The following is a 12,498-nucleotide window of genomic DNA, read 5'->3' as shown; positions in this document are numbered from 1 at the left end:
TGTTGACATATGTATTTTTTTTATTATAATGGAGCATGTACATATTTTAAACGCAACACTGATAAGCATATTTATAGCGTGTGCCACCCTTTTTCAGTATAAGAAGAAAGTCCCCCCCCCCCCTCCCAACAACACAAATTATATATATATACACACAACCAGAGTAATTATTAATGTACATATGTATAGGCATAGTAAGGATAGTTTGTTGAAATGGTCATTGGGTAGATACACGTAAATGAGTATGAATGCTCTGATTCAGGTGGATATCCATGTATAATAAATATTTATACAGTAATTTAAAAAATGGCATCTTCTATAGTATAAACACCTTTCATACAAAAAAAAAAAGCTGTGATATTGTGCAAATTACAAACAAATACAGACATGTTTCTGTAGTGGACGCCACTGCCTGGGCTCAGAACCACTTCCAAAAACAACTGTCTATGAACAGAGTTTTTCATTGTATCAACAAACTCAAGTTAAAACTCATGCAAAGAAGAAACAATATGTGAACAGAATAAAGAAACCACCACCTTCCCTATATGGAGCAAGACTGTGAACATTTAACTTTCAAAACTACAGCAATTGGTCTCCTCATTTCCCAAACATATAAAGAGTGTAGTTAAAAAAAAAGAGATGAGGCAACCGTGTTCCTGCCATCAGTCTCTGTATGGCTATATATTTTTCAAAATATACTAAAATTACATTTAATATATGTAAATTTAGTATTTTATTAATAAAAGTTAAATTGTTTCAACATTTGAAATGTTATCATTGTGTTATCTATGAAATAAATGTAGGGCTTAAATGCCTTTCATATTAAATTCAATTTTTTATTTATATTTGCACAGCATCCCAGTTTTTTTCTTTAAATGCAGTGTTAAGCAGTAAGCTTAAACATTTTGCTTATTTGTTTATATGAAAGTTCTCATGGAGGTGTTATCTATAATGTGACAATATAACATTAAGTAAACAGTGTATTAACATCACTGGACAACTTGGTAGTTAAGGTGAAAACCCGAGTAAAGGTAATACAGATCAATAATTTTACTCTCTGGTTCTGTCAGTATCTTACTTGTAATTCCAAAGTACCTGCAGCCTTCCTGTTGGTACCCTATATTCCAGTCCAATGTTTAAACAGCAAAGCTTTTCAACATACAAACAGACATACATAAATACACACGTACATAAATACATACAACAGCATTCATGTACTCAGCTGAGTGACAAGATGATTTACCCCATATCTATCACTACCTGTGTTCCACACGTTTCATTCTTATCAACACTACATTTACTGCTGCAGCAAAAACAGCTACAGTACGTTTATGTATTAGCCTGAAGGGATTTGTAAAATCTAATCATTTAATTTTCCTAAATGGGGTCCGTTTATTTCTTGATACAAGTTTACTGTGTTGATACTATACCAACAAGTACTAATAGGTAGATGACAGTATAATAATGTAAAGCTTACAGGAAGCATTAAATTATTACATTAAAGAAGCTTTCTCCCCCCTCAGAAAAAATTCTAAACCACAGCACAAGCTGAACTCCCTGAAAAGCTGTGAATAGTCGCAGTAAACCTAACTACACATCACAAACTTAAAGACTGCCAAAATAGACAGGCAGCGCCTCAGGTGAGACGAAAGTGGGAAAAAAATGTAAACGCTCAAGTTACAAAAATAAACTAATCATGGGTTAAACATACAGTAGAAATAACATGTTGGCCTGGCCATCTTTACAAAAATATAGTGATTTCTTTGTGGACAGTTCTCCGGATGTTTGCATGGCAGTGAGGGAGGAGGAGGGCAAGATGTTTGTAAGCTGCAGTACAGGGCTGGTTGTTTTCAGGGTTTAGACGAGGTTCCCTGCTTTCACCCTGTGTTTTCCCGGCCCAGGGTCACTATGGCTCTGCAGACCTTAGTGAATGTTCAGGTTGTGGAAATGATCAAAAGTGGCCCCTAAAGCCCAACTCGTTTCAACATTATTCACCTTTTTGGATAGCTGTGGGAGATAGAAAGGCAGATTATAGCTCATTTTCATTATTTTACCTAAATTAGCTTATGTTACTGCCATCCAAAGCCGTAAATAGACATCTACTGCATTTCTACAAAGCCAAGTTAAAAGGAAAATCACTATTCGAAGCTACACAAACACATCAGCCTCTGGTTTTCACTGACATTTTCCAGTCGAGAGACTCACCTGCAGAACAGTGCTGTCCTTGAAGCCAAATCCCTCTTTCAGCAGGCAGGTGATGTATGTCATGTCCATGCATAAGAATGGACTGATGGGACGATACTTGGTCATCTTGTTGCAAACTTTTCAAAAGAGAAGAGACTGTTAGTTTAGATTGCTTTTCTTTGCTATATTTAGAAAACTGCAGTTCAGTTTTTAAGCACCTGCTGAAAAAAGAGTTACAGGGGTTCTGGGAAGAATTGCATAATACACTAAAAGAAAAACGCGAATCACGTTTGCTAAGCGTCTGTCACATTGTCGTGAAATGGAAGCCCACACATTGTTTTGAGATTTTTCGTTCTTTAGCTGACAATGTTAAGTAATTGTTTCATGCTGCAGCTTGCTCATGTTATAACGTGGTGTCAAGCCTCAACAGGCAAGCTGTGCCAAATTGTCAAGTCTTCTCAGAGTGGGCATGCCATGGAGCCTTGGTGCCTCCTGTCATATATCAGACAACAAGTGTATAACAGCCAAAGAGAGATGTCTTTTGCCAAGGATGACTAGAGTGCCCAATGTGGCCCATCAAGACCATGATGCAATGTTCTCACTAAACATAAGACACCACCTCATTCCTCATGATAAATCTGCCATTTAAGTGACATTACATGAGGTCCTCGGGTTACGTCAGTCCCGAGTTACGATGTTTCGTGGTTACGACACATCTCCCATTTACTGTATACAGCCTTGTTTCGACTTAAGTGGTTTTGCGTCGTAAACGTCGTAGGGCGAACTTCGTGTGTGGTGTGCGCGGCGGAAGAATACACGGTTACGCGGCTCGGGACCGAGGAGGACAGGTGTTAGTATAGGATAAGTGCTTACAGTATGTTATTTACGTACAGTATGTACGTATGTTCCGACTTACACCGAAAATCGGTTTACGACGCGACCTAGGAACGGATCAACGTCGTAAGTCGAGGACCCCCTGTATTTGACTAAGTCAGGCTAATTAGGCAATAAATAAATAAATCTCATATGTCAAGTTCTGCTTTTTTTAAATGCTGTGCTTCATGTAATTGTCAGCTAGTTTACTGCCCTTAGTTGGGCATTATCTCAGAAATTGCATAACTCAGCCATATTCAGAAACTCCAAGGTAGCAGGCTAGGGAGATACAGGGGCAGGAGAACACACAGAGTCAGGTATTTGTGTGGGAGAGGAATAGGGTGTGTTTATGTGGTGGTGGAGCTGTCATTTTGTGAAGGCTGTGCGATTGTCGGGAGCCTCGAATGCAAATAAGCACCAAGAGTTTATGTTTGTACAGTGAGTGCGGCAAAGGCTTTGACCCACACAGAATTATGAGCAAGGGAATATTTCCAAAGTCTGCAGTCTTACCTTCCTTGGCTCTTTTCTTAAAGTCTCTGACCTCTACAACACCACCTCGGGAGCCATCTGAAACAGAGTCAGACATCTTTTTTAATTAACTTATGCAATTCTCATGACCTGAAAATTATAATTTACTACAGTCTAAATAAAATCGTATAAAATAAAATAAACACTTCATACCAATGAGGCCAGACTCCACGGCTCTGTCATAGTAGTAGGAGAAGGCATAGAAGACGCTGTTTCCTTTCACTTCAAAGGGTTGGTGGATGACCCCCTTCACCACCCTCATCACCTCATAATAGCATAGTTTGTATCCTGCATAACCTGTGAATAAAAGATCTGATGAGATCTGATGAAGTTTTAGACCATTCAACTCTCAGAATCCATTTGCTCCCTGAGTGCCCAATGATAGCTTCATGTTTGGCAACCAGAAAGGGCAACAAAACACATAAGCAATGTTATACTGCAGATAAATGTAAGTGTTTTTTGTCAATGTAAATTAAATAAATGATATAATGAATAAATAATTTAAAACAAATTCTACAGACATTTCTGTGAAATGCTTTGCGAACAAGGCTGTATTATACAAGATAGTACTTCAACCTTAGTTTGAAGAATTTTTTATGTAGTCAATTGCATCCAAAATCGTTGTGTTTCTGTGGGAGGTTATGTAGAGTGGTATCTAATTTCAGAAGCAAGCATTACACAAGGCACACATGACTCTGAAAACCTGGGGAAAATGTTTTTAAGAAAAAATTTAGGTCTGTTCCTTTAAGAGTTTACCACAAACACTTCAGAAGAGAGGTTTCCCTCATGAAGCTCCAAACAGACTGCTTTAGAACGAACTTAAATGAACTGTCTGTATGCTCACATTTAGCAGCAGGAAACTATGTACACCCCTCTGCTGGCCATTACTCACCGTGATTCTGCTGTTTTGCAAAAAAGGGTAAGATCATGAGCGTGTGACTAAAGCAGAATCCTATGGCTACATGGCTGTGGTAAGAGAGTAACTCAACTAACAATTTTCCCTTCACTTAAATACAATGTTTACAGTATTATTACTGTTCAAATGCCTGTTGAGCAGCACACCATTACATGAAGTAGGCCAAATGCTGAAATGCTGTTTGACTCCACAATTCCAAAATGATGCCTCTCTAAGCCACTGTCAGATTAATGTCTTAAAATCAGTCTACTAAGCCTTGTGTAATGGGTTACTCATTTCATGTAACTTTGGAACAACTGTAATTGCTTTATTCTTATAAGATGTTTACTGCATTTCATGCCTGAACACCTAAGCTTTGCCATTTATTTTTATTGTTGTTGCGTTCCTCGTTAAGCTCTTACCATCTGGGATTCCACCGACTTTGTAAGTGATCCCACCAAAAGTCCAGTCTTCTCTGAACTTCTTTGGTAAACAAGAACTTCTGAAAACCTTCCAATCAAGACCTGGAGAAAAAAAGGCCAAAGTATTTTAACCACAAAACAATATTGGAAAGCTGTTTTGAATGCAAATAAAATCTTAAAAAAAAATAAATAAAAAAATACAATTACCATCTGCACCAAGTGCACCAAGTGTTGCCAGTCGGGCTGCAATGAGTCCATTTCCAAGGTAGCTATAAAAAACAAACAGAGATTGAAGAATGATTTTTCAATAAACTTTGGAACTGTGTGAAATAAAAATATTTATTACAGTATACAAATGTACAATATAAAGAGATTCCACTGGATACCTGTGAGTGTAAAGCTCATAGGTGCTATTAAACATGTCAAAACGTGCAATGTAGTTAGGAGGAGCGGTCAGCACAGTTTTCTGCAAAAAGAGCAAAGAAAATTTTAAGAATATGACAAACTGCATTAGACATTGTGTGGCTCTTACATAATAAATCCATTTATTATAGACCTACTTTTGATTTTGGGAGGAATGTGATTTGAGTGGAGCCTCCACCCAAATCCAAGATTCCCACAGTTTTTCTCGTTTTAGCATACAAGTGACCTGTAAAATAAAATACAGCAAATTTATAAAGACTGTTATTTAAATGTCAGGCTGACCATATTTGCATATATGCAGAAACAGTCTGTCATGAACAGTAAGTTCTGTCCATTTCGTAGTACAAGGACTAGCTTGACTGGTCATGCTAGCATGGGTATTATAGCTATAACTATAGCTAGTAACTACTAGTTAACATCATAAATGCTAATTGCCAATTTTTGTTTTTCATTCACTGTTAAATACATTTGCATAATTTCCCTTAATTCAACACTTAAAGCCCCCAAGAACCTATTTTGTCCAAAAGACAGAATGATGCATGATAGAGTATCATGATTTGTAGCATGTGGATATCTGTCAGTTACAGAGTTTATGAGTTTTCTAAATATATCACATCTGTTCTGGTGGTAGCATTGCTTAAAGTGAGATTTCTGATGGATAGGGGGATGATGGTGTGGATTGGGTCATGGGCCACAAAACTCCACACCAATCAACTACTAGCTGTCACGGACAACACTAAAGCAAACATGAGCAATACTTAACCTGTCAAGAAGTTCACTGTAACCCATGCTAAAACCCCTGTTGAGAGACAAAGAGAGAAATCGTAAGATTGAGATACTATGGCAAATTCAGAAAAGGGCTGATCATCCAGGGAAGACAACACAATTTTTTGCAATCACTTTCTCACTTACTTTCTCACATTAATTGTCACTATTTGTTAATAATATAGTGCTGAAAAATGCTCTAAAAATGTATGCCTAAAATAATTTATGCTTTTGAGTAATTTTGCTGTAATGAGTACTGGTTTCAAGATAACAATAACTGTTTTTTCTGTATTATCAAGGTATAATTTCTTGCTGCTGGCAGTCTAGTCCCTACTTTAGGATATGGGGCCAGAGCTGAGTCATTGCCATAACTGTGCCACCTGCTATTAGTGGTTTTAGGTTTTGCCACAGACCTCAGACTAATGTGGAGTGCATGCACTGCATGTTTCTTCATTAAGGTCAAATCTAATTTCATAATAAAAAATAAAAGTTCAGGGCCATCATGGACCAGCCTAGGTAATCAGACAGGTCTTACAGCTCATAAAAGCAGGTAATGACATGTACATCTGAGCACCCAATGAAAACATTTGTCAGCCACACTGAGAAGAAGGATGTGGAGCACTCTTTAATAATACACAGTCATGTGTGGGAGGCTGATTAGAAAACAAATCATTGTAAAAAGAAAGGCAGCTTTCAAAGTATCAAATACTCAAGAATTTGTGACATTATAACAGACAAACTGAAAAACACAGACTAAACAGAGAAAAAGTAAAAGTACTGACTTTTTTGAGCCCTAAAACTTACCTTCATTTGTGCCATTCATGATAGAGACACTGTTGTGTGGTACAAAGAAAGGAGACTCATCAAATATTTCTTTGACCTGTAGATACAAGCATATATTTTAATTGTTGACCACAATTACTACAACAGAATGAAACCTCTAGAGTTTATGGTGTATTTCAATATGTGTATTTTACTTTGTGTATTGGAATATGTTAGGGCAAAACAAAACCCTCAAACTAAACCAATCCCTTTTATCTGGAGTCTGAAGGAAGTACACTGAATCAATCTTGGGCAAAGTCATCTGTAACTGGGGGAGATCTTAACCACATCTGTGGTTGTTGTGGTGGTGAAAAATACAATAATTCAAACGCCAGTCTGGCTCCCTTTACTCCAGACAGCCTCAGAACAGCTGCTTTTTATGCAGTAGTAGCCTCTCTTTTTCTCTATTTCTCTCTCTTTTTCTCTCGTCTCACAAACAACGTGGTTAACATCCCCCTGTCTTTTGGCGGAATGTCCGGTTTCTCCACCAAACTGTCTGAAGTAAAGAGGGATGGAGAAGAGGAATGAAGGAGTGCAAAAGAAAGCTTTGCCTCACCTCATCCAACAGGGCTTTGGCTTTCTCCTCGGGTAACAGCCGCAGGCCGGCAGTGGCTTTCAGTACCACGGGGGTCTGTGGCCACTCCACCTTAGGTACTGTTTTTTTGGCCACTCTTAGAAGCTGCCTGATGGTGTCCCCACCCTGAGGAACAAGAAAGTGTTTTCCAACATTAAAACAATTATATAATTGTAGCGTTACTGTAGATGCTTATGAGCAAGACCAATAGGAAACAAGTAAATGTCAACATCTACAAAGTATCAATTAAAAGTAGAATATTTGACTGAATGTTAAGGACAGAGAATTAATCCAGCTGTAGTATTACTGGTTTAGAGTAGGTCAGCATCAAGCTGGAAAAGTAAATATACCACTATGAAAATACCTGTGTTGTCACAGAATTAAATGATGCACTGCTGGACAATCTGGAATTCAGATTCCAAACTACTGAAAGTACTAAAATTTTATTATTAAGCAATCCTTTGAGGATATGGGTTAAAATCAAGTAATTTCATGGTTCTCCTGTCTATATTTCATGGAAAACATCAGAGCTATTTTTATGTAATAGGAATAGTTTCCCTATTAATGTAATGAGAACATTATGGACTTACAATTTCAGGCTTGTCAGCATATGCAGACAGTCCAGGCTTCACAGCATGGTACATTTCATGGTCAAGCACTGGCAGTCCAGCTGTTACAAACACACAAACACACACATAAATGTCAGGTGAAACAACAGAAGACCTTATTTAAAAGAAGGATCACATTGGCTTTGTATTCTGGACAACTCTCTCCTTTCTTCAAGTCTTACAATGCTAATGTTCCTGTGCTTGGATATTTGGGCATTGTGGAATGCTGTCCACCACATTTTTCCCGACAGGCAAATTAGCAGTTTCTTGAATGCACATTATCGGCTGATGCCATGGGTCCATGTGAACGATGGATCAAATAATAATTACCATTACCACCATTCATTCCAGCCCAGTAATCTTTTCCACTTAAAGAGTCTCAAAGTATAAACTACTGTATATCCGTCTCTCTCTCTCTCTCTCTCTCTCTCCCTCCACTTGGAGCTTTTTATTTGTCTTAGCACCACAGAGTGAAAGAGGCTGCAGTAAGCCCAGACGCAGTAAGGAGACAGCCCTTGCTTAGAGAGAAACAGAGTGAGTGTGAGAGTGAGAGTGAGAGAGAGAGAGAAAGAGAGAGAGAGAGAGAGAGAGAGAGAGAGAGAGAGAGAGAGAGAGAGAGAGAGAGAGAGAGAGAGAGAGAGAGAGAGAGAGAGGAGTCAGCTGTGTGTACAAGGCGGGACTCCACAGGATCATTTGGAGTTCAGGCTGTAATGCCATGTCCTGAGGATGGATTGTGCTTAAGATTGGAATAACAGAGCAACTGGAGCAAGAAACATTTAAATCTATGGCTTAAAGACTGACCAAAGACTTACCTGTGCATGAGACAAGATCTACAAACAATTATGGTCAGTTAAGGACATACTCACAGGAGGCAAAAGGGGAATACAGTAAAGAAAGAACTCACCTGGGTCCTTCTGAATGAATCTGTAGATGTGAATGCGGGTGCCAGTGCTGCCTGCATCGAACATGATCCCGTAGTAGGTGCGGCTGTAATTGCGTGGGTGAGGAACCTCAACCTCAACAGGCATCTCCGTGGGTACCTCTAGTGGCAGCTGGTTGTCCACATTGCTGGCGCGGTGGCTATATGTGCGGTGGCGGAGGTTGTATGCATGCTGGCTGTAGTATGTAGCCTCTGCTAGGAAGAACCCAGCCAAAAGCCACACAGACACCACCGAAAGGAGCAACATCTGCTGTGGCATGGTTTCACAAGCCTACACTGTCAGCAACAAGAGACTGGAATTTCTTTACAATTTTGAATGGAGGAAGATGTTTCGGATGAGTTCTTTGCTTGTTGTTGCAGAGAGGAGAAGGATGAGGAGCATGCAGATGCAGATAAAGGTCAGCAGAAGAGGTGAGAAGCAAAAGGGAAAAAAGCAGCAGCAAAAGGAGAAAAGAGTAGGAAAGAAAGAGACAGAGAGGGTGAAGGAACACACGCTCAGGACTGGATGGTCATCTGTTAACAGTATATAAAGACATAAGGGCCTGGCAGGGGGCCACACCAAGCAAGGCCGTCGACCAATCCTGAGCCTCTGCATCTCAGGTCCTCTTGGAGCCATCCCCCATCATCCCTTCCCCTTTCTAACCAAAGAAAAGGTCTGGAATACCTGCTAAATAGCACACTTTCTTTCTCCTCAGTTATTAACCAGAGGCTCCAAAGGGCACCCACCAACATCTAAAGTGTCTTAAAGGCTCGTAAGAATGACTTCTAAAAGAAGAAAATGTATATATTAAGACTTCAAAACAGGTTGGATTACTGAGAATATGATCATTGCCTTTTAAAATAAACTTTATGGGCGTACTTAATTAAAACTTAAATTCTTACTTGCTGCTTTTAGTCACTTTTGCTATTTAACCACATTTTCTAATTTTAAACACAATGCAAACTTCCATTAATTTAATTTAATCTGTTGAGTCAGCCTTCATGCCCCAGAATTATTTAGATAGCACAAATCAGCTACTATAAGCTCATAAACTGCTTCTCACTGGTGCATTGTGTTGCATTACACATACAGTGACAGCTAACTGAGACATAGTTAATTTGAGTTTATTATTCCTCTCATAACTTGTAAATGTGAGTTTTTCCTTTCCCTTTTGTTTAAAAAGCAGAGTAACATAGACATTATCTAATTTATTGTGTGACTTTGTGGGAAGATCATAAAATTGCACTATAATCATTAAAACTAAAGCTCTGAAAGTGCTTAAACAGAAACGATGGGACACAGACATGCCTGTGAGTAATTTTGGGACATAGCGTTTACATGTGTTGTTTTCTAATTCTCCACCTGACACATTGCAGTCCATAAAGTGGCATGAGCTGGTGTTTCTACATATTCAAGAAGACTACTGATATTACACAACGTGTGAATAAAGAAACATTTCAGGATTACAAAACTGCCTGTGAGTAAATGACCAAAAATGTTCAATAAAATGCTCAAAATGCCTATCACTCTTAGAGTTAGTGTGTGCATGTGGCTTGAAACTGGCAGCAAAAAGCATGTGAAAATTCATCTACCTCCCACTCATTCAACCACCACAGGATTTTCAACTGGAAAAGAAAATATCTCCAGGCTTAAAGAGAAAGCATGAGAACTATGAGTGGTTGTGCTTTCCTACATAAGTAGGTGTTTTGCTGGCGGAGAAAATTTGTATTTTGGCCATTTTTCACATTGCTGTTTCTTCATTTGCTTTGGGGTGCAAGCATGCCATGTGCTGTGATGTGATGTAGAGCTGCAGGCAAGGAGACCTTAAGTGAACTGTGAAGTTTAGTGTGGGGTTTTCTCCACCCTGTTAAGTGAAATCCCCCCACCCCCCACTGCCAAATGGATTGTTTTGTGGGACTCTGTAGGGTTTAGGTGGGTCACCGCAACTCGCATCCTTTTTTCTTTTCTTGCTACAAATGAACGTGGTTCACCACACAGTGCGGCTTCAAGAATGGCTCCCATGAACCGCTACTGCTCTGTGTAAGCGTGAATCAAATAGGAGAGAGAAGAAATGGAATGGGCCAAGGAGGATCCCGGGCAGGAAGGAGGGCCATTGAGAGGGCAGAAAAAGGGAGGTAGAGATGGAGGGCTTGGGGAAGGGGTGGAGTAAGGGTGGAGTTTGGCAGGATTTGTGCTCCCATCATGCCATTCCAGTCCCAGGCCACTCGGCTGAGCAGAGCAACTGTTCCAACGCTGTAATTTGGACCTAAAAATATTACACTTTCTTTCCTCTTTTACTGCTTTTTTCAAATCCTGTGGTACCCCATTATGGTCTTTTCTCCCTTGCCAAGCATGCATGTGCTGGACCTCTTATTGACTTCTGACAATTTAAGAGGACACTCCTGCCCATGCCGTGGTAACAGTGCTGTATGCTGTCTATGAGCTAATTTACAGAAATTGTTAAGAATTGTTCAGAATTGTTCATTTATCCCCTACCTCAAACAACAGAGACATGCTTAGTGTTCAAAGTATACTCTCTGTGCAACTGTCAAACTATTGTTTTTTTTTTAATGAAACACAATATAGCATAAGAAGAATGGTTAGTCTACATACTTATTGTTTCCATTCTCAAAAGTTTTAAATTATAATTACTTTTCAGTTAAATTAACCTCATATCACCATTGTAGAACCAAAGCTCATAGAACCAAACATGTCTTGGCTGACCAGCTATAGTTAAATTTTGTGGGAAATTGTGTCTTTTTGTTGTTTTTTTCAGTAAATCATTTATTTAAATTATGGCTGGCTGCCAGTTTAGTGTCCTGATCATGCACTCACTCTCTTCCAAGGAATGACTATACCCTGTCTATACGGTCGCCTACAGAATCTCTTGCAGTGAGCATCAAGTCTGCTTGACAGTGTAAGATATAAGACCATATGGTAATGAGTATTGGCTGCAGTCACTTGCCTTGTTTTTCTCACAGACTTAAGATGAAGCATACACATAATTATGTGTGCGCATAACTGCAGACAATTACTGACAAAGCATTCTGTACATCCATGGATGCTCACAATACATCATAAATTGTGTTTACACCATGAAGCAAAGCAATTACAGTACATTATCTAACTGATGTGATGAAAAATGTGCTGGGATGATGGAGGCAAAGCCTGACAAGTTTAAAACCCATTTAGGCATTCTGGACTGACAGATGTTTTGCCGCAGAGGAACAATGAAAATTTGGAAGAATTTGTTGCCCAACCATGATGATCAGCATCCTGTAATTCACATTACAGTGAAAATAAGCACTCTGAGAACAATGGAATACTACTTCAGCATATAAAAAAATGGCAACAATAAGAAACAAAATAAAGTTTGCCTGGTCATAAAAAGAAACTGATTTAGCAAACCAATCTGTTCATTTGAGCAAACCAGTGATTGGGCAATGAATTTGTCATGATTCATTGTTTATTGTCTGTGCTATTT

General features: G+C 39.0%; 1 protein-coding gene across 2 annotated transcripts in view; it reads right to left on the bottom strand.

Moving 5' to 3' along the window:
• Nucleotides 1–162: 162 nt before the first annotated feature.
• Nucleotides 163–12,498, bottom strand: part of entpd5a (ectonucleoside triphosphate diphosphohydrolase 5a) — a 16,373-nt gene continuing 4,037 nt past the window's right edge. For both annotated transcript variants that reach the window (XM_066670155.1, XM_066670163.1), the window contains exons 5-17: nt 8,999–12,290; nt 8,077–8,156; nt 7,469–7,612; nt 6,895–6,970; nt 6,089–6,124; nt 5,463–5,551; nt 5,289–5,368; nt 5,110–5,171; nt 4,903–5,004; nt 3,739–3,882; nt 3,568–3,624; nt 2,206–2,321; nt 163–2,007 (exon numbers count right to left, since the gene is read on the bottom strand). In XM_066670155.1, the coding sequence (XP_066526252.1) occupies nt 1,924–2,007; nt 2,206–2,321; nt 3,568–3,624; nt 3,739–3,882; nt 4,903–5,004; nt 5,110–5,171; nt 5,289–5,368; nt 5,463–5,551; nt 6,089–6,124; nt 6,895–6,970; nt 7,469–7,612; nt 8,077–8,156; nt 8,999–9,293 (1,365 nt within the window). In that variant the 5' untranslated portion in view covers nt 9,294–12,290 and the 3' untranslated portion in view covers nt 163–1,923. The remainder of the gene's footprint in view (nt 2,008–2,205; nt 2,322–3,567; nt 3,625–3,738; nt 3,883–4,902; nt 5,005–5,109; nt 5,172–5,288; nt 5,369–5,462; nt 5,552–6,088; nt 6,125–6,894; nt 6,971–7,468; nt 7,613–8,076; nt 8,157–8,998; nt 12,291–12,498) is intronic.

The sequence above is a fragment of the Hoplias malabaricus genome, chromosome 1 (assembly GCF_029633855.1).
Source record: "Hoplias malabaricus isolate fHopMal1 chromosome 1, fHopMal1.hap1, whole genome shotgun sequence".
NCBI lineage: Eukaryota > Metazoa > Chordata > Actinopteri > Characiformes > Erythrinidae > Hoplias > Hoplias malabaricus.
This window is presented reverse-complemented; position numbering and strand designations above follow the sequence as displayed.